Consider the following 27,428-nt stretch of genomic DNA (forward strand, 5'->3'; position numbering starts at 1 on the left):
TTATGGAAGATAGATACTGACCAGAGCAGAGTGTTTAGGTATTTAACACTAATTATATATGTGTGCGTATTACATTGCTGTTTTTTTAGGTCTGGTAGCAACCTGCGGATTTTACGGCCACCATCATGCAGGCCGTGGTCGTGTAAGTTTATTTATTTATTCCCTTGATTGGTGTTTTACGCCGTAGTCAAGAATATTTCATACTACGTCGGCCAGATCACGGTGAGAGGAAATCGGGCACAGCTCGAGAAGAAGCCAATATGAACTGGACTTGAACTCACAGCTACCGCATTGGTGGGAGGTTCCTAGGTCATTGTGCCGAGCTGGAGTGCTAGCCCCTTCGGCCATGGAGACACCTCCTTCCCCCTCCCATTCATCGTCCTTGAGTATGGCGTAAAACACTAATCAAAATAAATAAATAAATATAACGGTTTTTAAGAACTGAAAGACCATAAATTACGACCAACAGGAAAGTCTCTTGGTGCGAACAAAAAATAGTTTACTGCTATTCTGTGTCTTTGTCGCAGACTGGAACCTGGTGTAAAAGACAAAATAAACCATCCCAACCAGACACAGTGTATGGACATCCGGCTGATGCCGGTCACCACCTCGTGTTGAGCACCAAGCCATCGAAGGAGGTGTAATAAGAGCGCTAATTTTAAAGTCTTCGGCTTTGGTTTGGACTGCAGTTTGAACCGCGAGTCTCCTTAAAAGGTGAACATTCTAACCTCTCCGCCACTTGAGTAAGTGACAACTTTAATTTAGACGGAATGATGAATGACAGACTCTTGTTGAACGCCAAACTCAAGTATTTTTCACTAATACGATGTGGAAGAAACCTGAGGTAAACAACTGAACTTTGGCAAGTTTCTGATGAACGTTGCACCACCACGTAAACAACTTATTGTTGGTCAGGCCGCTACAAAGCGCGAGGGTAGGGGAATGTACAAATTCCTTCTTAATGCCAGGGGTTGAACCCGAGCCGTTCGTGCCTCTGGGTTACCGTCGCGTACCTTTCTCACTGAGCTACATGTCCCGTTCCACTTCCCATGGAGAAACAAATATTTCCTGTTCAAGCTTACTAGTTCTGACATTACTTTAATACTATGCAGTATAGTACAGGAATCGATGTTGGTAGGCTGAAGAAGACAAGCATGAAAAACAAAATCTAAATCTTTGTATGTATAAAATCATTTATTTTATAAACTGAGTGATCTAAAAAAATTTTTTTAATCTATTTACAAGTAGGATTTACAAAAGTTTTAAATGTTATTCTGAGGCGTAATCATGGGCACAATGTATATGGAATATGTATATAAATCCTGAAATTAATAGTGATGGATGATATACAAAAACTGATGACAAGGTTAGCGGAACTTTCCAGAACTGAGATAGTTACTATTAGACAGATTAGAATTAATCCCCAAGTATTATCACAAAGTCCTAGGCAACAGAGCAGACTCAACATGGGTCTTTCAGGTCACCTAGACTTTTACATAGAAATGCAGCATTTCATAAAGCACTTGATGGAGAATAGTTCAGATGTAAATAAGAACCTACATCAAAACGGCTTTTTTCATTTTTCCACAATAGCAGGATATAAATATATACAATGATAAAATGTGCTATAATAATATACAGTTATGTCAGTATTTTTTTATATAACTAAAATGGAAAAAGTGCAAACACGGCAAAAATATGGACACAAAGGTAAAATATCAGTTGATGATATGGTCATAAAAATGTTACCAGTAATGGTGGAGATAAACCTGAAGCAAACGTAAAATCTCTAACATAATTAGCAATAAAATGTTAACTGTCTTGCACAGAAAATCGTTTATTGGTTCTAAAATATATGTAAGTTTTTTTCTCTACATAAAACTTTTGTTGGAATGTATAGGAATGTGTACACTTGAAACTATGCATAATTTTGTGTTCTACCTAACACATCCGTCACCAACCTTACCAGACACACACCTGGCAACACACTTAGTCAATACAAATGATCACTCTTATGCACCATAGTTCACCTACTAGAGCTAAATATACAAACACAGAGTACAAAAATATACAGTTGCAAATATCCCATACATAAACGGGACAGATCTTTACAGGTAATAACAGTTTATACATAGATATACATGTGGATCTTTAGTTTCCCAGCTTAATAGTATGTCTACCATATATTGGCAAAAACAAATTTGCAAGAAGAAGATCGCATGACTGGAAAAGAAAAAACCTTTTCACCTGCTATTTGATGTTTAGGAACAAAATCTCAGATTCAAAAATCGGTTCAAGAATCCATCTTTGCGTTATTTCCTTGTTATGATTAACATGTCCAACGTCTCATTTTTGTGAAAATTTATATCAAAAAAGGAGTAAAGTCCAGCAGACATTAAAAAAAGTGGAACAAGGCAGACAAAACCAGAAAATTAATAGAAATATCTTACTGCTGGTATGAAATATCACTGCAGAAATGAATATCAATTATATACACTTCCTTACAGACACCTGTGCTTTTTCATAGCAATCTATTTCAATTACACAACATCTACTACTTGCCACGTGCCGATACAAACCATGATCAACAAGCTGGTCTTCATTTAAATCATTACATTTCCATACTTTTCAAATATTTTCTCTGGTTGAGAATTTATTCATTGATCACAAGGTCAGTGAATGTATGAAAAAACATTAAAGAGGAAAACGGAGAGATCAAAGAAAAGTGAGTTGTACACCATGAGTATAGAGCTATAAGGTGATCTCTCTGGGAGTTGAACCCCTTCCTAGAGTGCATTAAAGTCACAGGTATATATAGTAGAGTATGTCAGAAAAGTCTGACAGTTTAGATCTATGAGCATTAAAGAAGAGCATTAAAGAAGAGCACAAAAGACAAAACCAAGAACCAAAAGAAAAAAAATTGCCCAAGTTACAAACCTAAGAAGAAAAATTTGTTCTTCACAAAAGATATAGCTGTTTTTAACACCAAAAATAACAGAATGGTTGCAAGCATCAGCTGCTTGAGGGAATGACGATTTTCTCAAACAAATAAAAGCCATTAGAGCTAGCATGTAGCTGACATAGGACAGGTAAAATATACTTTAACAAAACAATCTTTTCCAAATCTTGCGTTTAGGATTTTCCAGGCAATATTCTGACCACTTATTACACGTATATAACTAAAATAACAAGCATTGCCTGATCTAATATGCACTATTTAAATTTTTGCAATACAAGTAATTACACAGATTTTTATTTACAGATGAATGCAGATGTTATTATGAATGGCAGAAAAAAATCCCAGAAACTATCAGGTTCGCAAGAGATACCGATGTGTTAAATATGCCAGCAATAGAGATAAAACAGTAAAGCTGCTTTTGATGATGGTGGCTGCATTAAATGTGGGGCAATATGGACACTGAAATGAGCCACAGACCCAGCATAAATTCTGGTTAAACAAGTTGTTTGTGGTGTACAGCGTTGTGTTGTGAAGACCTGTGAATAAACAAACAGATTTCAAAGTTACTGAAGACATCAAGTGAAGAACAAATAACGTATGAACTAAAGAATGTCAAAATTATAAATATTTATTTTAGGGCAATATTACAATGATTTTGATGAATTTGTGTTTTACACAAGCAGGGTTTACAGGTAGAGAAATTTGCCATCAGGTACATGCTTCTGACAAGCCTCCCATTTGCAATGTTTTCACAAGAATGACACAGTATTTTTTGTTATTCTAGATCTGCAAAGTGTCATAATTGGCTACTTACATCACTGCAGTTTTTATACCTATTTCAGTTTAGGCCCCAGGCAGCATGTTAGTTGCTGCTGTCTAAATATTTACATGTAACAGTTAAAATAAAACCCCAAGGAGACCCTTTGAAAATTGAAACTGAATTTAACTGGTTACAAGTAAGTATTTGCCAGCTATCACACTGTCGTTGCTGCCCTGGTTTTACTCTCTGTACACTTTACAGTCTTATATATATATATCATATAGCATTCAGCCAGTGATTGATCCAAAACAAATAAAGTCATGTTAATTTACTGATCATGTAACAAGTTGTTGCTGATTGCTGGATCTCACCTGGCTCATAATAATCGTACACTCTCATCTGGTGCTGTATGGTGGCATTAGCAGCGGGGTACCAGCGGTCAGCGCGAAATCGGACACACGTCTTACTCTGGTCAAGCTGAAACCAGGGAAAAAAATAGTTTAAGCCTGTGGTATTAAACCAGTACACCCAGTTTACATTACATCATACATGTAAAAATGACAGGTAAAAAAACTTCAAATGTTTAGTTCAGGTAAGAAACATGTAAAAAAACAAAAAAACAAACAAACCTGGGAGCAACTTAAAAACTCAGAAATTAAAAGGTGATGCAAGAATATATTTGTTTATTTGAGTTTCCCATTGGCCATGGAGACCTCCTGCAATAATACAGGTATGTACTGTCGGCTCATCCCCATCTAAGCTAAACTACAGGCCTAAGATGAGGTCAAGTGCTTTCACATAACTCACATAATCAAAATAGAAGACAACTTTTCTGTAGTAGAATTCTGCTCGTTTCAGATTGGGGACAGTTCTGGCCTGGACATAGGAGCGCAGGGTATCATTCATCACCACAAATCCCGTGGGTATGTCCACTTCCATGACTGCCAAGCCTGAGCGCAAACTCTTTTCCAAATATGTCCATCTGAATTAGGCAAACAATATGACATGTATATATATTCAACACCAAAATTCCATTCCAACTATGCCTATGTGTAAAACAAGGCAAGTGAAAACAGACCGCTGACGTAAATGTTGTTGAACAACATGGCTATATACTAATTGTTAATGAACTCAACTCAAGAAATAGCAGATAATGAGTGACTTGACCGATAAAGGACGTAATATTTATTCATCTGATAGGTGTTTTACAACGAATTCAAGAATATTTCACTTATATAACAGCAACCAGAATTATGGTGGGAGGAACCCGGGCAGAGGGAAACCCACGCCCATCTGCAGGTAGCTGGCAGACCTAACATACATCATAAGGTCCAAGAACAAAATAATGGCAGGCAATTATTTAAAAACCAGACAAAATCCAGACAAAATGAGTGTACAGATATGAACTATCTCACCTGGCACATGTAGTCATTTCCACCATTGAGATATTGCGTCCTCCCCAGCTGATGTGGTCCATTATCATGTCAAAGGCTTTGACTGGAGGCTCCTTCTGCTGCCAGGGGTATTCCACATTGACAGACACAGCCAGCTGGAAACCAAAGCGGAATCACCATAGATTATCTTACTGCAACTCAGCACCTGCATTATTCATCTACAATTCTGCCTCCCAGAAGCAGCCAGGCTTTAGGACATGAATCAGGCAAGCAAACGTGGATGAATTCAGAGGTCATTTTTGGTCATAAAAGTTTGCATAAACCATTGAGAATTATCTTTCTCCAAGTCTTAAGGTGAATGGTGCTACCTTAAACAGGAGATTTGCGTGCGCATGCAGGACAGGTCACAATAATAAGGTCACCATGATAAGATACCTAGATGTTTACCTGGATGTTGACTAACTAAACTTTTAAAAATGGAGTTGTTCTGAAGATTAAAGACATTTGCCTGTTCATCATGTTTTTAACTTATGTATTTATTTTTTGATTTGATTGTGACAATGGTGGGAGGGAACAGTGCAGAGCCCGGGGGAAACCCAAGACCATATGCAGGCTGCTGGCAGACCTTCCCAGGTACCTGGAGAGAAAGCCAGCATGAGGAGGACTTGAACTTACAACAGTCGCATTAATGAGAGGCTCCCGAGTCAATGTGCTGTGTTAGCATGCTAACCACTAGGCCCTGGACGCTCCACATCATCCTCCATTACCATACACTAACAAACAATAGGCTATTTTGGTGAACCAAGACCATCCTTTGATGTAGGTTCCTTGTGCATGCGAAAAAGTTAAAATTGTTATCATATAAACTGTTGATATCAAACAATATGGGTAATAATCCACCTGTGCCATAGATAACTTACATTTGGCCTGCTGGAACACGTTGTCCTCCATGAGCATATGGCATTTTTGGGATGGGAATCTTTTATTTCCAATGGCTTTTATTCCGGAAAGTAATGAAGACAACAAAACAACTACCTGAGAGCAAGCTACCTTAGAAATTGCCAGCTCACCTGTAACATGGCTCTACCCGCTCCTTGAGACTCTACCTGGACCAAACCCCAGACATTGGGCAGCTGAAATCAGGTAACCACAGGTGGTGAAACAGACATAATGGACACAAACATATAATTGCTTGAGAATGGATATATGTACAGGTGTACAAAGATCGAGAAAAGTATTTTTCTTCAAAAATGTCCATGGTTAAAACAAGTATAAAATGTTATAAAACATTAGAAGAAAATGACTACTACGAATAAATACACAAGTTTCAAAGCCCTAGGTTTCCAAAGATTTGTGAATTTTCATGGACATAAATAAAACTTTACTTATTCAGTCCTTCATTTTACTTGATTGATGTATGATGTTTTTGCACTAGAGAATTTTTCGTTTGTATGACAATTGCCAGGTTTTTTGGAAAATGCCATCTGTTACTTACCTCTGCCACCTGAAGATTAGTGTAGTTGTCTCTGGACAAAATACTGAAGGCCTTCCAGCTGGGAGTGGCTGTGGACTCCAGCGTGACAGCCATGTCAAACACGTTACGATTGGGATCCACTTTGGTGAAGGCCACGAGCGCTTCCATGGCAGCCAAGGTGTCCTATTGACCAGGAATAAAGGATTGAAAAAATCAGCAAGTACAACAACTGCTTCCACAGTGAGAAAGATTCTTGAGGAAGATTTAGCACGTAGGAAATTATTACAAAGATGTAACATATACACAGACACTCTGATCCATGTCAGATTTGTTACAATAAGTAGAGTGCCTAGAGAAACCACATTCCTTTATACAGTTCCTGACTATTAAACCTCCTGATACATGTATATGACTATAACCTGAGACATGATTGGTGAACTGCCTCAATCAACTGCACCAATCATAACACATCTGCTGTCTGGCTTCGGGATTTATTTCCTCTCTTAAATGTCATATTGGTTGAAGGCAAGTGTGTGACATGGTTTTACCTGTGTGTGACATGTTTATACCTGTGTGTGACATGTTTATACCTGCTGTGTGACATGTTTATACCTGCTGTGTGTGACATGGGTTTACCTGCGTGATGTATTTACACCAGTGTGACATGTTTACCTGTGTGTGACATGTTTATACCTGTGTGTGACATGGTTTTACCTGTGTGACATGTTTATACCTGTGTGACATGTTTACCTGTGTGTGACATGTGTTTATACCAGTGTGACATGTTTACCTGTGTGTGACATGTTTATACCTGTGTGTGACATGGGTTTACCTGTGTGTGACATGGGTTTACCTGCATGATGTGTTTATACCAGTGTGACATGTTTACCTGTGTGTGACATGTTTACCTGTGTGTGACATGTTTATACCTGTGTGTGACATGGTTTTACCTGTGTGTGACATGTTTATACCTGCTGCGTGTGACATGTTTATACTTGCTGCGTGACATGGTTTTACTTGTGTGACATGTTTATACCTGTGTGTGACATGGTTTTACCTGTGTGTGACATGTTTATACCTGCATGTAACATGGTTTTACCTGTGTGGAGACAAAACCACCATTGTAGTTCCTCATGTTGTTCAGCCACCTCATGATGGAATCCCGCTCATATTTCAGGCCGTCATGGCTGATATGGGCCATGAGAGCGTATGCTGTTGTGTGCACAGCATAAGCGTCATTTTCCAGCTCCAGACGAGGGTCCAGATAACGAATAGCATTCTGGATGTTGGACGGGTTGGGAGGTACTACCTGGTCTGCCCAGTACAACTCCTCAGCTGAAAACAAAGAAAAGCCCAATATACATGAAACAATCTGTATTACATTGTTTTTGTGTTTCTCTGCTGTTACACTACATTCAAGAATTTTTCCAATTATAAAATATGATTTGTAGAGAAAACTTCAGTGCACAAAAAATAAAACCCACTGTAATTCACCATTCACGCATGTAACCTTCTGACTTAAACCCACAACTGATGTTTAGCAACCAATCCACTCTGACAAGAAAAAATTTTCCTTAAGCTAAAAACATTTAATGCAATTGGAATGTTTACTTTTGGACCCTGAGACAAAATAATAAGAAATAGGTCAATAAATGTTACATCAACAATATATAACTCCAATATATGGGCCCATAAAATAAGTATGCATTTAAGTGATAACTGTTGACTTAATGGGACATACCGCTGATGTCAAAAAAATTGTGCTGTTTAGACCTATCTACATTAAGTTGAGACTTTCAGATGTCTACTGACACATACCTGACTCTGAGTGGACGATCGAATGTTTAGTTTTATTCGAGGCTTCCCTTCAACCATCAACTCACTCAAATCGCTACATTTACAAAGTTTTTTTAGTCAGTTACCTCCCCTTGTCTAGACGACGACAGATGTTCGATGAACTTGAAATGTCAGACGCGGCACTGTGTTGTAATTATGTGGTCTACCCTGTAATTTCAGTTCTGCCATTGGCAATTACGAGTACTTTATAAAACATTATCAATAGAAAGGAAGATCGTATTTGATTTACTAGACCTCTGATTTACTTTCAATGTATTGCATATAATTCCCTGAATGGACATTTTGTGGAAAATATAGACCCAGGGGTTTAGTTAGGAGTCAAATGCAACTTATTTTTGTTTTTAGCTGAACCAACTCAAAAATTCAGAATTTCTTTCGGTGGTATTTCTGTTTAAATCAAAGGAACTTTGTGGAAAGAGCCCCAGGTCAGTCATGATATGAAAGAAAGCTAAGAATGAAGTAAGGTCAATCAGATGGTCAACTGAAATAGACCCACCACACCTGTCTTTTCAGGAATATTCTGGACACTGGATTGCTGCCTGTAGCCGTCCCTGAATAAGTTAACACCACCCACTTACCTTCCAACCTACGGTTGTCATATAGTATGTTGTATGCTGTTCGACTCTTCTCTTGAGTCAGTGAGAGTGCATAAGCTGTGATTGCCAGGTGGAATATATTCTTCTCAGGGTCAATGTTAATCACTTGATTAGTCAGGTAGGATGCAGCCTTCTGGCGAGAGGTTTCTATACAGCTCTGAGCATCCTGTGGGCAACAATGTTCATAGCATCAAGTACAGACAGGATCAGATAGCATAATTAAGGCAGGGGCACAGTCAGAAGGCAGAGGGTATGGGGGAAAGACCAGATGGCACAAAGTAGCAGACATGATCAGATGGCATGATTAGTCAGGTATAAAGGGGGAAGACCAAATGGCTTATTGTATGGGACAAGACCAGGTGGCTTAAGGTATGGGCCAAAATCAGATGGCATGCTGTATAAGGGAACAAGACCAGATGGCATGCTGTATACAGGGACAAGACCAGATGGCATGCTCCATGCAGGGACCAGATGACAGAAGGTAAGGAACAAGATCAGATATCTCAGCTCAGTAGACAAGATCAAATGTCAACAAGAAGGTAACAAGATCACATGGGGGAAGGTAATCTACACGGTTAGTTGAAATAATGAAGGAGACAAAATATTAAATGAACACGATGTAAAATCTGAGGTAAACAAGGCAGTAAAATCAAGCCATATCCAATACATTCTAAACATGGACTATCAAATATATTTTCTCATGATGGTACACCTTATCTGCCATGTACTCACCCCTGAAGCCCCAGTGATCTTCTGTAAGGCTATCAATACGTAGGCTGTCAGTGGGATAGGGTCATTGTACAGCTCGATTGTCTGCTCCTCACTTTTGGACTACAGGTATAAAAACAAGGTATGAGATCAGCTTTAGGAGTTTTTAATATGTTTGAATTACTTCTGAAATTTTGTTTGCACACATTCATGTCCTTTAACAGATGCACTGGCATAGAATAAGGGGAACTATTTTCTGGCAAGGGTGATGCAGATCTGCCTTAAATTGACCATTACCTATTTCCAATGCATTATATACACACATTACCAGTCCCACAAAGCATTATCACCAACAAAAGAATGAACACTAGACATCATAGCTTAGGCCAAAACTATTTAGTCGGCAAAGGAACGCAATTAGCAAGTATATCTGAAATAAATGTACTGAAATGATTCTTTGGTGTATTCAGATAAATCTAGTAGAACCATCAGTGACATATTCTAATTCCTGACCTTTATCTGGTCATATATTTGTTTCTATTGAGAAAACTAATTATGATTCTTTCTCTGTAGATTTGTGAATTATTCATCACCACAAAACTCCCTTTCAGACTGGTATATAATGATTAAATGATGAACACTCAAAAGTTTGCGTGCCTACATTGGCATTCCCACTGTCTCACTGTCGCTAGTACTAATGATTTAATGGGGTGCCTCCGCGGCTTATTTATTTATTTGATTGGTGTTTTATGCCGAACTCAGGAATATTTCACTTATACGATGACAACCAGCATTATGGTGGGTAGAAACCGGGCACAGCCAGGGGGGAAACCCACGACCATCTGCAGATTGCTGACAAACCTTCTCACGTATGGCTGGAGAAGAAGCCAGCATGAGCTGGACTTGAACTCACAGCGACCGCATTGGTGAGAGACTCCTGGGTCATTACGCGCTAGCCTCCGTGGCTGAGTGGATTAGCACACCTGCGCAGCGCAATGACTCCCACCAATGTGGTCGCTGTGAGTCCAAGTGCAGCTCATGCTGGTTTCCTCTTTGGTCGTACATGGGAAGGTCTGCAGCAACCTGCAGATGGTATTGGGTTTCTGCTGGTTTCCTCCCACCATAATGCTGACTGCCATCATATAAGTCAGTGAAATATTCTTGAATATGGCATTAAACACCCATCAAATAAATAAATAAATACTACTGATTTAAAACTCACCAGTTTGCGGTCGTACACGGGCATTCCCATTGTTTCGTTGTAAGCACCAGTCTCATTCTGAGCATCACACAAAAACAGCACCATGGCATTTATCAACTCAGCTGGGATGAACAGAATCTGCTCCCATTCCCCAAAACGACCTTCATCTAGCGTCTTTGCAACAAAAGCAGTCAACCTGAAAAAAAAAACAAAAAAAAACATACAAATACAGAATTGTTTGTGATACCATTATTACAAAATGGATTGATTTGATGCCCAGCCAGCATCAATTTTACAAGTGGAACATGGTAGATCTTTACCAGGCTTGCCTGTGGTTAAAACTGTGCTTGAATTTGTTATTGGAATCCTTATCTCATCAGCACCTTCAGCTCCAAGGAGCGAACCATTAACGGTGAACATTTCTATTATACAAGTATTTGTGTGGATATGATAGACCAAACTGACCAGACACTGGGTTCAATATCATCCTGGAACATCTTCACTCCACCCTCTTTTGTCATGTAACTCAACTGTCTCTGATAACCTGAAATACATCAACATACACCAACCTGTTGACTTTTTTGTTTGTATGTAATGTATGTTTTGGGTTTTACGTTGTACTTAAGAGTTCTTCAGTCATATGATGACAAGGAATCACATACAGTGGCTTCTTTTGGCAGGACAAGTCCAAGACTCTGCAAGACACCCCACCAAGTCAAATTATACAGACACCGGGCCAACCAGTCCTGTTTTCCTTGTTCTAACCTCTCAGTGCTGAAAGCCAAACGAAGCCGCAACATGTGCCTTTTTTAAAGTCTTTGGTATGGCCTTACCTCAGTTTGATCCTGAGCCTCCCGACTTCGAGGTGGATGATCTAACCATTAGGCCACCCAAGCAGTCATTTTTTGTCTAAATATTTCACTTACACGGCAGTTGTCAGGTTTAGGGGTCGAGGAAGCCTACACAATGGTCAGGTAGGCTAACCTGACCAACCTCCTGACAAAAACCTGCAGATTAACCAGCAGCAGCTCCTGCTGGATTTACACCTGCCATTTTAGAGTTAGAAGAATCTTCATGGAACAGTCATGATTTATTCTCCAAATGAAACCGTTTTTTGACGTTTATCACACCATATTTGTTTTCAGCTCTGTAACAGGAATTGAGCAACACTTGATAAAGAAAAAATATTTGCAAATAGCAATAATCCATTTTCAAAGAATATCGTTGCCAATTTTGTATCTTTTACCTACCAATATTCATGTATTCAAGTGTTCTCCGCAAAACATCATTAGACAGCTGTTTGGTGTCCTTCTTGAAGCGAAGTGTCAAAAGACTGTAGGCAAAGTTGAACATATTTTGTTCTGCTGAACCATAAGGTCTGCGTAAAACATCTTCTGCAGTCGGATATTCCACAAAAAATCCGGGAGTTACAACATCACCTGTAATGCACAAGAAAATAATAAATTTAAATAAAATAAAATAAGACATCAGTTCACTTATAATTATTGAAGGTGAAGACTGCCCTTCTTCCATGTACATGTATTCTGTTCAAAGTGTTTAAATTATATTTACAAGCATGACAAAAATGCTTAATATTTTAGACAACTTTACAGGGAAAAAGTTGCAGATCAGCATGAGAATTATGGACAACTACAAAGAATAATGCATTAGATCTCATGATTTTAAAATTTTTGGTGTAGTCTAGATTACAGTCATAATGAGAGGCTTATGACCCTGCAAACCTGTGGCACTTTGGGAAACCATGGCCATATTCAGGCGTACAAGATGGAAATAATCCTCAATCCTAGAGGATATCAAACAGAACCTACCAAAGATGGACATCAAGGCCTTTCCAGAGCCAGGAACATAGACATGCTCTCGCTGTTCAGGAAGAAGGAAGGATTCTGGGACGATCACATTGAGGTCAGGAATAATGACAGAACTCTTGGTGATCAAGTCAATCAGATAGGGAGTGTGATAATAGTTAGGCACACCATCATACTGTAATCAAAAGTCCAGGTGTAATTAGCAAACCAACAAGCTGCTGATCCATTCAAGCACACTGGTAAAACAAACTAAATCATATCACATAAACCTAGAATCCTGATGTCCCACATACCCTACTTCCACCCACTAAAATTTCCAAGCATCAAAAAATAATAATCACACTGTCATTATTATTACGTATGTTGATGTTTAGATGACATAAAAGAGAACACAGTTTCAGGGAAATTTGTGGAGTACTTTAACTAGCCCGAGTTATCTGGCTAAAATCTGCGCTACAGGTGCACCTGAATGGTGGTGATTGTGGAAAATAATCACCTCACTGTAACTGAACTTAGGCCTGCACAAGATGAGATGATACCTAGGGAGCCCACAAAAACCTGCAGGTGGCCCTCAGAACAATCGGGTTATTATTTTCATAATTAAACGATTGGCATTAAACTTAGGCATGCTTAAGGTCAGATGATAGGCCAGATGTATGGCAAGTCTCCTAAAAACAGGCAAAGTACTTTGGGAGCAGATGCATGAACAAAATCTTGTCTCCAGACAGACAGGGTGATTCCAGTATACCTGTCCCCTTAACTTCACTGGGAGGTGTATAATAAAGGTGTGTCACACTATCATTGGTGCTTTGGTTTTACTTTCCATGCTGTAGTCATTTATATTATATGTATACATAAATTGCTTAAGGTAACATCATTGATTGTCACCTAGAATTGGAGGCATGGAGGTTAATCAGGTCAAGACTGACATCTAATATAAAGAATGACTGGGGAGCAGCTCAATACCTTGATGAAGAGGGTTTTGGTGACAACATCACTCGCCAGATAACTTGTAGCACTAATAGTGATATCCACTCTATCGTTGTTCCACTTGGTTGGTACCACAGGCATATAGATGTCCTTAGACTCCCCGGGCTCCAACTGTAAAACAATTAACACCAAACATGGTTACAAGCACAATTTAAAGACATGGTTGCCGATGATCAGTAAATGATGTACAATATCTATAATTCCTAATTCACCTGGTGACAACATCATCAGTTCCTTCAGCCAATGCTTTTCTGTTATACTGTGTGTGCTTGTTTTCCTTGTACTCTTTACTGTGTATAACCAAGTTTGGGCACTTCTCTGTCATACACTCCTAAAGATGGCCACATAATTAAGCCGAAATATACGCAACCAAAATGCTAAGTTCAATTTAACGCCAGCGGACATCGGGGCATTTTGCTTGTATGAGTCAGCGGTTAGCAGAGAACGAGGTGAAAGATAACAAGGGACATTATAGCGAAATGAACACCATGATACTGAGAGAAGTATAAGAGATCAGAAAAGGCAGATAATGACCAGAATTTATAGTATGTATTTCTTTATTTATCTGACTGGTGTTTTATACCGTACTCAAGAATATTTCACTTATACCAAGGCGGCCAGCTTTATGGTGGGAGGAAACCCACAACCATCCACAAACTGCTGGCAGAGCTTCCACATACGGCCGGAGAGGAAGCCAGCATGAGCTTATAGTATGTAAGACAACAGAACAATGTACACAGCATATATATACATTGTGAACATCAACTTGGCTTTGGACTTGAAACAGAGTTATGTGTTGTTCAAAAGTGTATTAAAGTTAGGCCAGACTTAAATCTCAACACCAGTCTTGTCCTAATACAAAGTAAATGGCGCTTGGCCTGGACTAAAGTTAACACCAGGCTTAGGTCTTAATACATTTTGGGACAACCAGGCCCAGATCGGTAATATTTCAGCCGTAACGTACTTGACCTTCGAGGATGTTCACCTTTAACAATACAAACAAGCTGACATGATACTCACAAAGACGATGGTCTCATGGTCCCCTCCAGACACACGGGGCTCGTATGAACTGACGATTCCAAACTCCTCGACATGTACGAAGTTGTAATTAGGGGATCCGTGGAGTTTCACCAACACCTAAAAACAGGCACGACCCAATGTGTAGAAATCTATCAAAAAGACTTAACTAATGTAATCCCCTGCATCTTTACTGGATTTCAGAATAAACATGTAAGTTTATCACCATGGGATTCACAAATCAGTGAAAACTGTTTATACTCCCTTCAACTTCACCAGTCCCAAACAAAGCAGAGGTTGTTTTGACGTCTCCATCCACAAAGCCTTAGTTGAATCATATTCCCTCTCCTCCCCATCCACAAACCAGTAGTTGACCCCTATTCCCTCCCCTCTCCATCCATAAAGCCTTAGTTGACTCATATTCCCTTCCCTCCCCATCCACAAACTAGTAATTGACCCCTATTCTCTCCCCTCCCCATCCATAAAATCTTAGTTGACTCATATTCCCTTCCATCCCCATCCACAAACCAATAGTTGACCCCTATTCTCTTCCCTCCCAATCCATAAAGTCTCAGTTGACTCATATTCCCTTCCCTCCCCATCCACAAACCAGTAGTTGACCACTATTCCCTCCCCTCCCCATCCATAAAGTCTTAGTTGATTCACATTCCCTTCCCATCCACAAACTAGTAATTGACTACTATTCCCTCCTTTCCCCATCCATAAAGCCTTAGTTGATTCATATTCCCTCCCCATCCACAAACCAGTAGTTGACCACTATTCCCTCCTTTCCCCATCCATAAAGCCTTAGTTGACTCATATTCCCTTCCCTCCCCATCCACAAACCAGTAGTTGACCACTATTCCCTCCCCATCCATTAAGTCTTAGTTGACTCATATTCCCTTCCCTCCCCATACACAAACTAGTAATTGACCCCTATTCTCTCCCCTCCCCATCCATAAAATCTTAGTTGACTCATATTCCCTTCCATCCCCATCCACAAACCAGTAGTTGACCCCTATTCTCTTCCCTCCCAATCCATAAAGTCTCAGTTGACTCATATTCCCTTCCCTCCCCATCCACAAACCAGCAGTTGACCACTATTCCCTCCCCTCCCCATCCATAAAGCCTTAGTTGACTCATATTCTCTTCCCTCCCCATCCACAAACCAGTAGTTGACCCCTATTCCCTCCCCTTCCCATCCATAAAGTCTTAGTTGATTCATATTCCCTTCCCATCCACAAACTAGTAATTGACTACTATTCCCTCCCCTCCCCATCCATAAAGTCTTAGTTGACTCATATTCCGTCCCCATCCACAAACCAGTAGTTGACCACTATTCCCTCCTTTCCCCATCCATAAAGCCTTAGTTGACTCATATTCCCTTCCCTCCCCATCCACAAACCAGTAGTTGACCACTATTCCCTCCCCTCCCCATCCATAAAGTCTCAGTTGACTCATATTCCCTTCCCTCCCCATCCACAAACCAGTAGTTGACCACTATTCCCTCCCCACCCCATCCATAAAGTCTTAGCTGACTCATATTCTCTTCCCTCCCCATCCACAAACCAGTAGTTGACCCCAAGTCCCAAAACTCCCCATCTGCATACCCTTAGTTGACCCCAGCCAACCCTCCTCATCTACAAACCCTTAGTTGACCCCAGCCAACCTTCCCCATCTACAAACCTTTAGTTGACCCCAGCCAACCCTCCCCATCTACAAACCCTTAGTTGACCCCAGCCAACCCTCCACATCTACAAACCCTTAGTTGACTCCCCATCCACGAACCAGCAGTTTACCCCTCTACCCTCCCCTTACCACCAGCGAGATATACAAACCCCCCTTACCTCCAGATAGTCATCGGCAAACCAGTAGTTGAAGACTGTGACCCTGAATCCCACCTGTTCACCACGCACAACATAGGCAGGTGACTCCACTTGGATGTACATGAGTCTGGTCGCATCATACTGTCAACACAACACATGAAATATTGACAAATGGCACGAAAATTATGCATGCACAAATATACACCATGGAGATTACGTGTGCAGATCAGTGTGGTATTTCATGAGCATTTCTGTGGATGAGGCAGTGATTCCAGTATAATCCCTCTCCCCTCACCTCCAAATATGTTGATGGCGGGTGGTGGGGGGTAGGGGGTGGGGGCCATAGGGAAACAAAAATTTAATGTACAAATTGCAAATATGTTATTAATTAGGGTAGTACTACTGACAAATATCATACTGCATGATGAACTCCTAACCAACAGGCAACTATTTTGAGAGAATAACTCACTCTGGCAGGCCTCTCCATCAAGCCAAAGCCCTTCTCCTGACTCAACGAGAACCCATTCACCACCCAGGTCAGAGGGTAACGAGGGACATTCACACGGAAATCAATACGACCGTCGGGCCTACAAGGGCAGAAAACAGTCATTGTAGACAATCTTACAAAGATGAACAAAGGTCTGGTTGATACATTTTCCCATAGCATGCTCTACCGGAGAATCTGATGCATGTCTCTAATAATAAATTTACTACCTTCTTATCTACTACTTATCTACTGGCCTACATCTGTTAAAACTGAACGAGGACAACATTTATGAATATTTTAAAATATAAATATGATTAAAATTCTGGTTAAACGCATTTTCAGGAAAAAAGGAATGAATTCATTTCACTTCCATTATACCAAGAAGTGGTCCCAATTGGCCATTACACAAAAGTTATGTTCAAATGACTTTCTCTCGTTATATTTTCAAAGTCTTTCGTACAAAAGGACGTCTTATAGATAACAGAGTTATTGTGCTAATGTTAAAGTACTGGTGCTATTCAAAATGAAGTAACTCAACTATTGTTTTCCAACAACTATATTGACTCATTTGTAAATTGTAAAACTGTCTGACAACAACATGAAAAGGGCTAATAAATCCAATGTTATCTTTTTATATGTGTATCTCCTATATTATTCTTACTTCACAAATTTTTCTTTCCAAAGCCAACTGCTGTCATCATAAAATCTCATCACATGACTGATTCTGTCCAATGGTTTACGTCGGTTTATTTCAGGCTCTTCGTATATACCTACAAGTATAAAACAAAGAGTATATACAAGACTGAACCACATTAAAGAACAAATGTATGTTTGTAAGTATGTATGCTTAAGGTTTTAAGACCTACCTAACAATTTTTCAGTCATATGATGATATGAAGTCATAAGATGTGTGTACTTTTATTGTAACTTCTTGTTGCAGGGCGAGTCTGTGCTGCCATTTAAGTGCTGCCGCCACTAAATCAACATGCCAAAGACACCAGGCATGACACCCCACCAGACAGTCACATAATACTGACACTGGGCCAACCTGCCTTTTTTCCTTGCTCTAACCTCTCAGTTCTCAGTGCCCAGTGAGGCAGCAACAAGTACCATTTTTAAAGTCTTTGGTATGACCCGACCTGGGTTTGATCCTGGGTAATGACAAATGGAACTCACATACACAACTGTAAATTTAAATACAGAATTTTCTGTCTAATAAAGTAAATGCAACGAATTTACTGACAAATTTTCTTTTTTCTGCGAAAATAACATGGCTCCTTACATGTTGGTACATGTAGATATATTAAAGGTGTTTGGTTTTATTTCTTTCTTCATAAATTTGTTTCTTTTTTAATTTGCAGCCTGGAGGCAAAATCATATACAATAATGTAATCATTTCATCATTATGATGTTATATACAATCTTAATATACATGTACATGTAAAAAAAAATGGAGGAGCCATTTTATACTCTTTGCTTACATCCTTGCTCATCGGCCCAGTCTTCTGGACAGTCATATCTTCCGTCACACCGAGATTCATTTCCATAACAGTTTATTCCATCAAAACATGTCATCTGGCCCTTCTCATCACAATTAACTACAAATACAACAATGCTGTCTCCGTTAGATGGCAAAGTACAGCTAAAACATGTCCACAATCAGATTTTAAGTGCTGAAAATAATACTTCAATGCCAATGCCAATTAAAAAAATTATGTCATATTTTAGCTTTGGGCAACTGACAGTTATAAAAGTTAACTTATTATGTATTCATGACACAGGTAAACATTAAGATGCGCATTTTCACTACAAATGACATATATACTATAATTCTCCAATCCTTTCCACCACCACTGTGACGAATAAATTGAAACATTCTGAGAGAACTAATGGGCGTAGAGAAATAATCTGCACAGTTTTATAAAGTTTGCATCTTTAGTGGCACTGACAAATCACTTTGAGGATCATTTTTTTAATAATAATGATATATTAAATTCCACTGAAAAAAGTGCTTAGAGGTTGAAAAGGTTGAAGATTTACAGTATGTCAAAAACTGTACCTGGCTGTACAGGTACTTACGTCCCAGGGTAGTCACATCAGCATCTGTGAGTACAGTCAACCCAGCATGCTGAAATCAAACACAAATGCCTTTGTAACAAGAAAGAATATTGTATACAAATATGTCACTGACATACATACAAAATATCCAATAAATTTAAAAAAAAAAAAAAAAACCCAAAAAATAATAAAACTCAAAAAAACACTTGACAAGATTTCCAAAAATGGTGCACACAAACAGCTCGCCTTGATACACTCACTCTTCCAATTTACACTGAAAACTACTGATTTCAATTGCATATTAATTACTGTGAACAACTTTTAGCACATATATCAAATCATTTACAATTATGATTTTTCACCAGCAATATGTCTAATAAACTTACAAAAAACGTCCTGTTGGCATCTACACCATAGCCATTTGCCGTGAAAAAATTGTATTGGAACTCATTCTCATTAATTCTCCACTTGTGCAGGTAACTGCCGTTAGCAGGCCAGTCATAGGTTAGCAGCTCGTCGATTACCTGACAACACAGCATTAAAGTAACTGATTAATGTTATGTAATCCTTCCTGAAAAGCCTTGCATCTCTGGTTGGGAATCTCAAGTAAAATTTAGAATCGCTATCACCAGTATTGGTTTATTGTCAAAACATAATATGAGATCACCAATCAGTGCAATTACATCTACAATTCAGCTTCTACGCTAGACTTAAAATGCTAAAATTTGAAAAAATGCATCAAATCTGGAACAAAAATATTGCCAAGTTACCAGGTTTTCACTGATGCCGTCATTGAGCCCTCTAGCATAGAGGTCGTAGGGTATGGCTGAGAAGGCTGCGTAAGACCCGGGATCAGAGAAAGCGTTCACTTCCACACTGTGACGGGTAAAATCCTTACCACGATTGAACCTCAGGGAAATCTGGTGACAAAAAGAAACCAAGGCATTTAGAGAATCCCACCAACTCGCTTACTGTATGTAGCAGTCAAATAGACAATGGGATCAGAATAAAGATCGATAAAGAGTGAAAATATTGCAAAGAAAATGTTCATAGCTGATAACGTCTTTCAAACAGACTACAGTTTCATATCATAGTCTCCAAATGATACTTGTCTATACATAAATTGAGGAAATGAAGACTGGTTTCCAATGGTGTCTAGTAAAGAACTTGAAGGATGACAGACAACTAACAGCAGTCCCTTGAATTTGGATGTTTACATGCCTTTGATCATAAATTTAGATCCTACAGGAAGCTATAATCAAGTTATATTCAGCTTGGTTGAATCTGAAGTGTACCTACTGGGTTAAGACGGGTGCCATTGACGAAGAAGTTGAGGACATCAACAACAATTTCCTCTGGCTGGCGGATGTAAAACACTATGATACGGGCACTGGGCACCATGTCACGCGATAGTGCGATAGAGAAAGTCTTTTGACGGGAAATCATACGTAGCTCATCCCCAATCAGAATGTTTCCCTGGGAGACCACCTATGCATGGAGAGAAAATCAGTTGTTCATAAAACAGTGGAAGACAAAGTGACCTTGTTGGGAGCTTGCACCCACCACCTATAGGGGCAACAGCCACTACACAAAGTCAAAGGGAAATTTCTGTTGAACTGGATAGAGGTAGCTAGAACAGCATGCAGCTATTACAAGAACACATGACACACATGCGTACAGCAAAAACAACACTGCAGACAAGAAATAATGTTTGAACTCATGCATAAGCTCACAGTTCCACACTTCATTTAACAATCTGTATATTTTGTTAAGTCATTGTGTTCATTACATCTGTAGAGCATGTGAGGAGAAAAAGGCAAAGCTTTAGGACAAAATTAAGACAAAACAGACAGAAAGATTAACGTATTTGTCCGAGTGTCCAAGAAAAACTAAACTGACATAAGAAACACAAAACCAACAGAAAACAGACGAGAGACACAAAGCAGTTACAAGAAACACAAGACTAACAAAATATACACAAAACTCACAAAAGAAACACAAAACAGATGAAAGAAACACAAAACAGATGAAAGAAACATAAAACAGACGAAAGAAACACAAAACACAAACCGACAAAAGTAAGAGTTACAAGACAAATGGTAAAAAGTAAATAAGGTGTATGCACATGCACAAACAGGTACATAACTGGGTGAACCATGCAACCAGTGAGGTTTTTTTTTCAAGAAAAAAATACTGTCAGCAAATGATGTGCAAAAAAATGTGCCTTTTTAGCACGCATACCATCTGACCAGTTCACTGGCTTAAAACTCATATTTTAAGCGTTAATGTATTAAATGTTACAAACCACTCTAGTTCTACAGCACTCTTAACCTGGTACATGCACAGGTAAGAAGTACACAGGTAAGAAGTACACAGGTAAGAAGTACACAGGTAAGAAGTACACAGGTAAGAGCGATTAATTACCTGATAATAAATCTTTGGCACATATAAGCTGGTCTTCACATGAAATATGGCATACTGATTCACCTGGAACAATAAAACATCACAAAATTACGACTTGTTCACACCATGTACATTTTGGTTAATTATATAAAAATATGACAGGCAAACAGCCATCACACAGATAAGATATACAACACTGAATTAGTTTGCAACCAATAAATCCCTGGCAGGAATAAAAGAGTTTAATTCAACTGCTCTACAAACAGAGCAATCAAGCATTTTCTCCTCGATACTACATATATATTACGTACATACTACATATATACATGCATGTATTTCTTAGCCTGCATCACCATTTCACATAGTTTATTCAATTTGGACATGCTTTACTATATTCGCCATTTTTTTTCTCTCCAACAATCATAATCTGTATGTTTACATTTATTTATTTATTCACTTGGAGTTCTATGCTCTACATATGTATACATTTATTGCACTTATACAACGGCTGCCAACATTATGGTGGTAGAAAAACACCATAGCCAGAGGGAAACCCATAACCATCCACAGGTTACTGAGAAACTAGGCAGATATAGGGCCTGGAGATAATGACCACTTTCACAAGTTACCTGACAAACCACTGGTTCTTGATTGGACGCCAAGGGTAAAACCATAGCCCTTGATACAGCCACATTTGTCAATGCCAATAGGAGAGATGCAAGAACAGCAGGTTCCAATATAAAACCACTGTTCCAGAAGTCAAGTTAATGTAATTGCCTTACCTTAGGGCTACGTGTGGATGTCGTCACAGATATATAACTCCTGCTGGGGGAGTGGTACTTGTGAGCTCGCAATTCTATTGGTCTCACGGATCTTGCTCCATCATAGGTTGCCTTAGTATGTAAAGAAAGATGTAAATATGTTCAACATTTTAACAATTTTAACTCATAATTAACCGCCATTGTCAGCAATTGTCTTCTGTACACTGCCTTACACCACACTCATCTGCAAGACAACTGGCTCTTTTTCCTTCCAGCTACCACACTGCAATATATATGTAATTTACAAGTACAAGACAGAAACCTTAAAATATAATTCAGTCACATTTACTTTAATTGAGTAGTGAGAAACCTGCAGGCTTGTAACCCACGGCCCTTTACAGGTCGATCACTTAATCTTAAGTACCAAAGCCATGATAAAAAGTAAGAATTACTGAATGGTGTGCAACTGTCCCCTATAACAACTACCTTACCGTAAGTTTGAGATTCACAGCTTCACTGTGAACTTCAAAGGCGAATGTGGCTAATCCATTAACAGGTAGTTTGGTGACAGGACTGAGTTGCCCTGCTCCACCACCCGAAGACAGAGATGGAATCACTGTTATACCCCGAGTTTCGTCCTGAACAGGTGTGCCATCTGCATGGGAAATTGCCACCTGCCAAGGTAAATCAAAATTTAGCGAACATCCATCAGTTACACAGCCATAATTGCCTTCTATATTTACTATGGTTATTCACTGAGTGGAAGAATTTACTTATGCATCTGCTTGTTGTTTGCCACCTTGCTCAAGAAGTTTCAACCGTATATATGACAGTGTTCAGCTTCGTGGGTGGACCAAGCAGCAATGACTAGGGCTGAATAGCCAACCTTTGGCAAGTTATGCCAAAGAAATCACTCGCATTACAATGATAAAACTTTTCATAGGTAGTTTTACATCCTACTCAAGATGATATGTCTGAAATACCAATGATCATGTTGGATGATGGGTAGAAGGAACCACTACCCATGGAGCAAGCATGCACGAGAGGCCTCTTGATGACAAGTCATAGGTGAGCCATCAGAAGCTGGATCACTGCATTCCGCTGATGGGGAGCTATTTGCAATAGGGGATCTTAATGCTAGGCAGGGCCTCTATATATTAATTAATTAAATAATCATCTAAGCAATAATAACCCCCACACACTTACAGTAGCTGTGAAGACAGAGCCAGGTTTAAATGTGCGGATGTTGTCCCCCACCCACTTGACGCTGATCCTCGAGGTGTAACAGAAGGTACTCCCGTAGCCAGTTCGCTCCATGGCAAGGAACCAGTCATAGGTTGTCACATTAAACATAAACTCCATGTTTTCCATGGTCTGAGCATTGGCTTTTCTCAGCAAGTCTTCTCGGCTGAAGTATATGTTAATCCTACCCTCAAACTGTCAACAAAACGGTAACATTTAGTCACTTAATTCAGTAATAATGTAGCCATATTATGGTGATTATATATTAACGTGATTGGTGCCTCTGTGGCCAAAGCAGTTAGCACATGAGAGTGGCGCAATGACCCAGCAGCCTCTCACCAGGGGTCGCTGTGAGTTCAAGTCCAGCTCATGCGGACTTCCTCTTCGGCCGTACATAGGAAAATCTGCTAGAACCTGTGGATGGTCGTGGTTTTACCCCAGCTTTGCTCGGTTTCCTCCCACCATAATGCTGGCCTGGCGACCACTGTCATTTAAGTGAAATATTTTTGAATACAACATAAAATCAAATAAATCAATGTTTTTGTGATTGGTGCTTATATAATGCCATTCTCGGGAATTTTTAACTTACACAATGGTCGTTTGTTTCATGCATTAAGGATGGAGGAAATCCTCGGCATAATCCACCAGCCTTTTCCACGTGAAATCCACATACACATATATCCACCATACTTCTAAGACATAAACCAACTTACATATAACCAACCACATACCAGACAAACCTCGACCTAAAGCTGCTGCCAACTGAAACAGCGTGAGATGGATTTGATATTTCCATGGCGAAAGACCTGATGAATGCAGTGAGTCAGCGCTATAACCATCTGAGTCAATGAGGTCCCAGGGAAAAGCTTATTAAGTAAAGTAGCTTAAATCTCAAAAAAAAAAGTTGACATAACTATAAAGGTATATACTACTAGCGTTCAATGTCAAATAACTATTAATACCATTTCTTTTCATACTGTTTGTATGAAATAATTGTTTTTAATGCCCTACTAAAGAATGCTTCACTTATTTGACATCATGTATACATCCGTTCTCTAAAACCTGTGTGTAAATTAATGAAGGCTCAGAACAACAACTGGTGAGTTACAATGGGAAGACACATTCAATCCACAGGATATATCCATAAACAGATGTGTTCAGGAAGATTTTTTTTCAAATTAATCTTACATATTCCACTGTTTGCTCTAAGGTTGGATAGAAGTAAGGGTTTCTCCAGTCGTATCTCCCATTGGCAGGAACTATGGTGACTCTGATTGTGGCATTCCCAACCACAGCTCGACCACTCGTGTGACTGGAATCAAAACGCAATCACATGTTAAAAGTCAGGGTAAACATGCATCACAATCTGGAGGAAGTCATATGTGGACATAGTGCAAACAAGAACAAGTGAAATCGTGAAAATAAACAGATTTACAAAATTACTAACGTAGTTAAAATCATGCTACATCAGATGTCTTGTACCATTTATTTATTTATCTATTTCATTGGTGTTTAAAGCCGTACTCAATAATATTTCACTTATACGACGGCAGCCAGCATTATGGTAGGAGGAAACTGGGCAGAGTGTCTTGTACCAGCAGTGGATATTATGCTGACATGAGCCTATCCATGTTTGCATCATGGCAGCACACATCTATAGGCTATCCAGGCATGATAAACATATCTAATCTTTTGTAATTATCATTTCTGACCCATCAAACAGAGATTTCCTAACTCAAAATCTTAATATTACAAAAGATACAATTTTTTTTCCAAACAGTATAAACAAAACGATGAAAAAAATACAATGAATACATATCTTTTACACTAAGTCTAAATTTTATTACTGTTACAGTTATCTAGCCTAGTGAAACTACTAACAACCATTAATTCTGTTGATAACATACAGTTACCCCTTTTTTACATTAGAAAGGTATTTTGAAGTTTGCTTGAAAGGTTGGAGGATATCCTACTTGAAAAGTAGGTCTCTCAGCAATCTGTGGATGGTCATGGGTTTCCCCTGGGCTCTGCCCCAGTTTCATCTAACCATAATGCTGTCCACCTTCATATAAATGAAATATTCTTGAGTACAGTGTAAAACACCACTCAAATAAATAAAAGAAAAATGTAACTTTCAGCTACAAAAGTAGTATTTTATAACAAATTATTTCCCTCTAAAATGCAATTTTGTGACAAAATGTTAGGTGACTTACAGTATTTAGACTGTGTGATGTGAAGGACATCTGTTTTGTTTCCACTTTCTATGTCAATTTAACTTTATCTGACCCTCTGTAAGAACAGACACAGGCTCTGACAGTTCTACACTTACTTAGCGTTTATGATTCCCTCGATTCCAGTGCATCATCCATGACATATGGAGGAAACTGTGACATTGACATCATAACGAGGCTCCCCTGTCACAGAAATGACAAACATCTTATTTCATTCATCAGTAACTGGTTAATGCCTGCTTGCTTGTTAATATTCCTTTTCAGCAACATTTACGGATAATAAGTAGCTGTAACTGAAACTGACAAAAACTTCAATTTATTTATTTTGGTTTAATAATTGACTCTTTAATTTTCACTTCAATTTTATGGGTGTGCAGGGGAAAACCACCAAATTTTGGCAAGTATCTGACACACTTTTGCAGGTGTGATGTACAGATATGGACACTATGTTTGGTAAAGACAAGGGGCCACTTTCACAAACCTATGTAACTTGTAAACATGTCACTTTATGGTACTATTACGTCTTTTACAAAAAATGTTATGAGAAATTCGACTTAAGAAAATTTTGTGAAAGAGGCCCCTGTAGTCTTGATCTTCATGAATTCATGTTAAGATTGAGCAAAAAGCCACACAAGTGTTGTGAACACGTTATTTTCATCAAAGCACCAGTCCATCAAAGCTTAACGTCACATTGGCAATATTTCAGCCTGATGTCGTGCTAGCAGGGGAATCCATAGCTTTATTTTAATGCAGTAGTAAGTCAGTGAGGTATTAACATACAGCGTACAGATATTGTATTAATATCGGCTTCCAAAACTGAGTTGTTCAGATTTATATATACATCATCAACTTCAGTAGTATTTGTATTCCCTTATATTACAAAAACAATCCCTTACAGGCAACAGACAATGAACTTATGTCTTAAATAATGATTTACTGAATTTGAATTTAAAAACTGAATTTAAATGGAAATGATGGTGTTGCTCAAATTTATCTCCTTATTTAAGAAACACATTCCATATTTCACAAGTAGATGACACCACACACTATAGAATGTATATGTGCATGTGGCATATACTAAATACTTACAGAATTCTATGACCCGGAATTCCTTCATATAATTATAACCCTGCAAGAAGAAACATAAATTTAAAGCCTTGTGTCACTTGAATATTATATTCACAGTGCAGGAAACCATTTCTGTAGGTCATAAAATCATAAAAAATTAGCTTCACATGATCTTTTCATGTATTAAAATTAGAATAGCAGAAATTTATGTACAAAAGCATTTACATGTTTTACCATCATGTGGGGCCCACATGTAAGCGTGTACATACAAGTGAAATTCCCTTTGGTCTCATACTATAAAAACATGACTTACAAAGGCGCTGACTTTTATTTTCATGTGCCATACGTTGGCTGGTCTGCTAATGCAAAACTTTGATTCACAAAACCTAAACGAAAAAAAAAAAAAGAAACAAAAATTTATTTAAATATAAAGAGGAGCCTCAAAACAGTTGTAGACACAAAAAATAAAATGTGTCAACATTTTCCATTTAAAATGTAACACCATTTCTTCTTTTACAATGTGATGATAAGTGGCAAGCTACATGTTAACAAAAATCTTTACTTCTGAAT

At 38.7% G+C, this 27,428-nt stretch overlaps 1 protein-coding gene across 1 annotated transcript in view; it reads right to left on the reverse strand.

Moving 5' to 3' along the window:
- Positions 1-1,315: 1,315 nt before the first annotated feature.
- LOC135475679 (CD109 antigen-like) overlaps positions 1,316-27,428 on the reverse strand; it is a 36,168-nt gene continuing 10,055 nt past the window's right edge. Inside the window, 31 exon segments of the mRNA XM_064755609.1 lie at positions 1,316-3,495; positions 4,091-4,196; positions 4,527-4,701; positions 5,135-5,268; positions 6,184-6,246; positions 6,609-6,770; positions 7,687-7,922; positions 9,023-9,206; positions 9,773-9,871; positions 10,971-11,145; positions 11,415-11,493; positions 12,200-12,388; positions 12,779-12,950; positions 13,742-13,876; positions 14,786-14,902; positions 16,630-16,749; positions 17,078-17,195; positions 17,757-17,865; positions 18,577-18,693; positions 19,175-19,223; positions 19,540-19,677; positions 19,924-20,073; positions 20,453-20,641; positions 21,578-21,640; positions 22,339-22,449; positions 22,809-22,991; positions 23,524-23,754; positions 24,748-24,871; positions 25,889-25,905; positions 27,172-27,194; positions 27,197-27,246. Of these exon segments, the coding sequence (XP_064611679.1) occupies positions 3,311-3,495; positions 4,091-4,196; positions 4,527-4,701; positions 5,135-5,268; positions 6,184-6,246; positions 6,609-6,770; positions 7,687-7,922; positions 9,023-9,206; positions 9,773-9,871; positions 10,971-11,145; positions 11,415-11,493; positions 12,200-12,388; positions 12,779-12,950; positions 13,742-13,876; positions 14,786-14,902; positions 16,630-16,749; positions 17,078-17,195; positions 17,757-17,865; positions 18,577-18,693; positions 19,175-19,223; positions 19,540-19,677; positions 19,924-20,073; positions 20,453-20,641; positions 21,578-21,640; positions 22,339-22,449; positions 22,809-22,991; positions 23,524-23,754; positions 24,748-24,871; positions 25,889-25,905; positions 27,172-27,194; positions 27,197-27,246 (4,003 nt within the window). The 3' untranslated portion in view covers positions 1,316-3,310.

Source organism: Liolophura sinensis, chromosome 9, assembly GCF_032854445.1.
Source record: "Liolophura sinensis isolate JHLJ2023 chromosome 9, CUHK_Ljap_v2, whole genome shotgun sequence".
Lineage (NCBI taxonomy): Eukaryota > Metazoa > Mollusca > Polyplacophora > Chitonida > Chitonidae > Liolophura > Liolophura sinensis.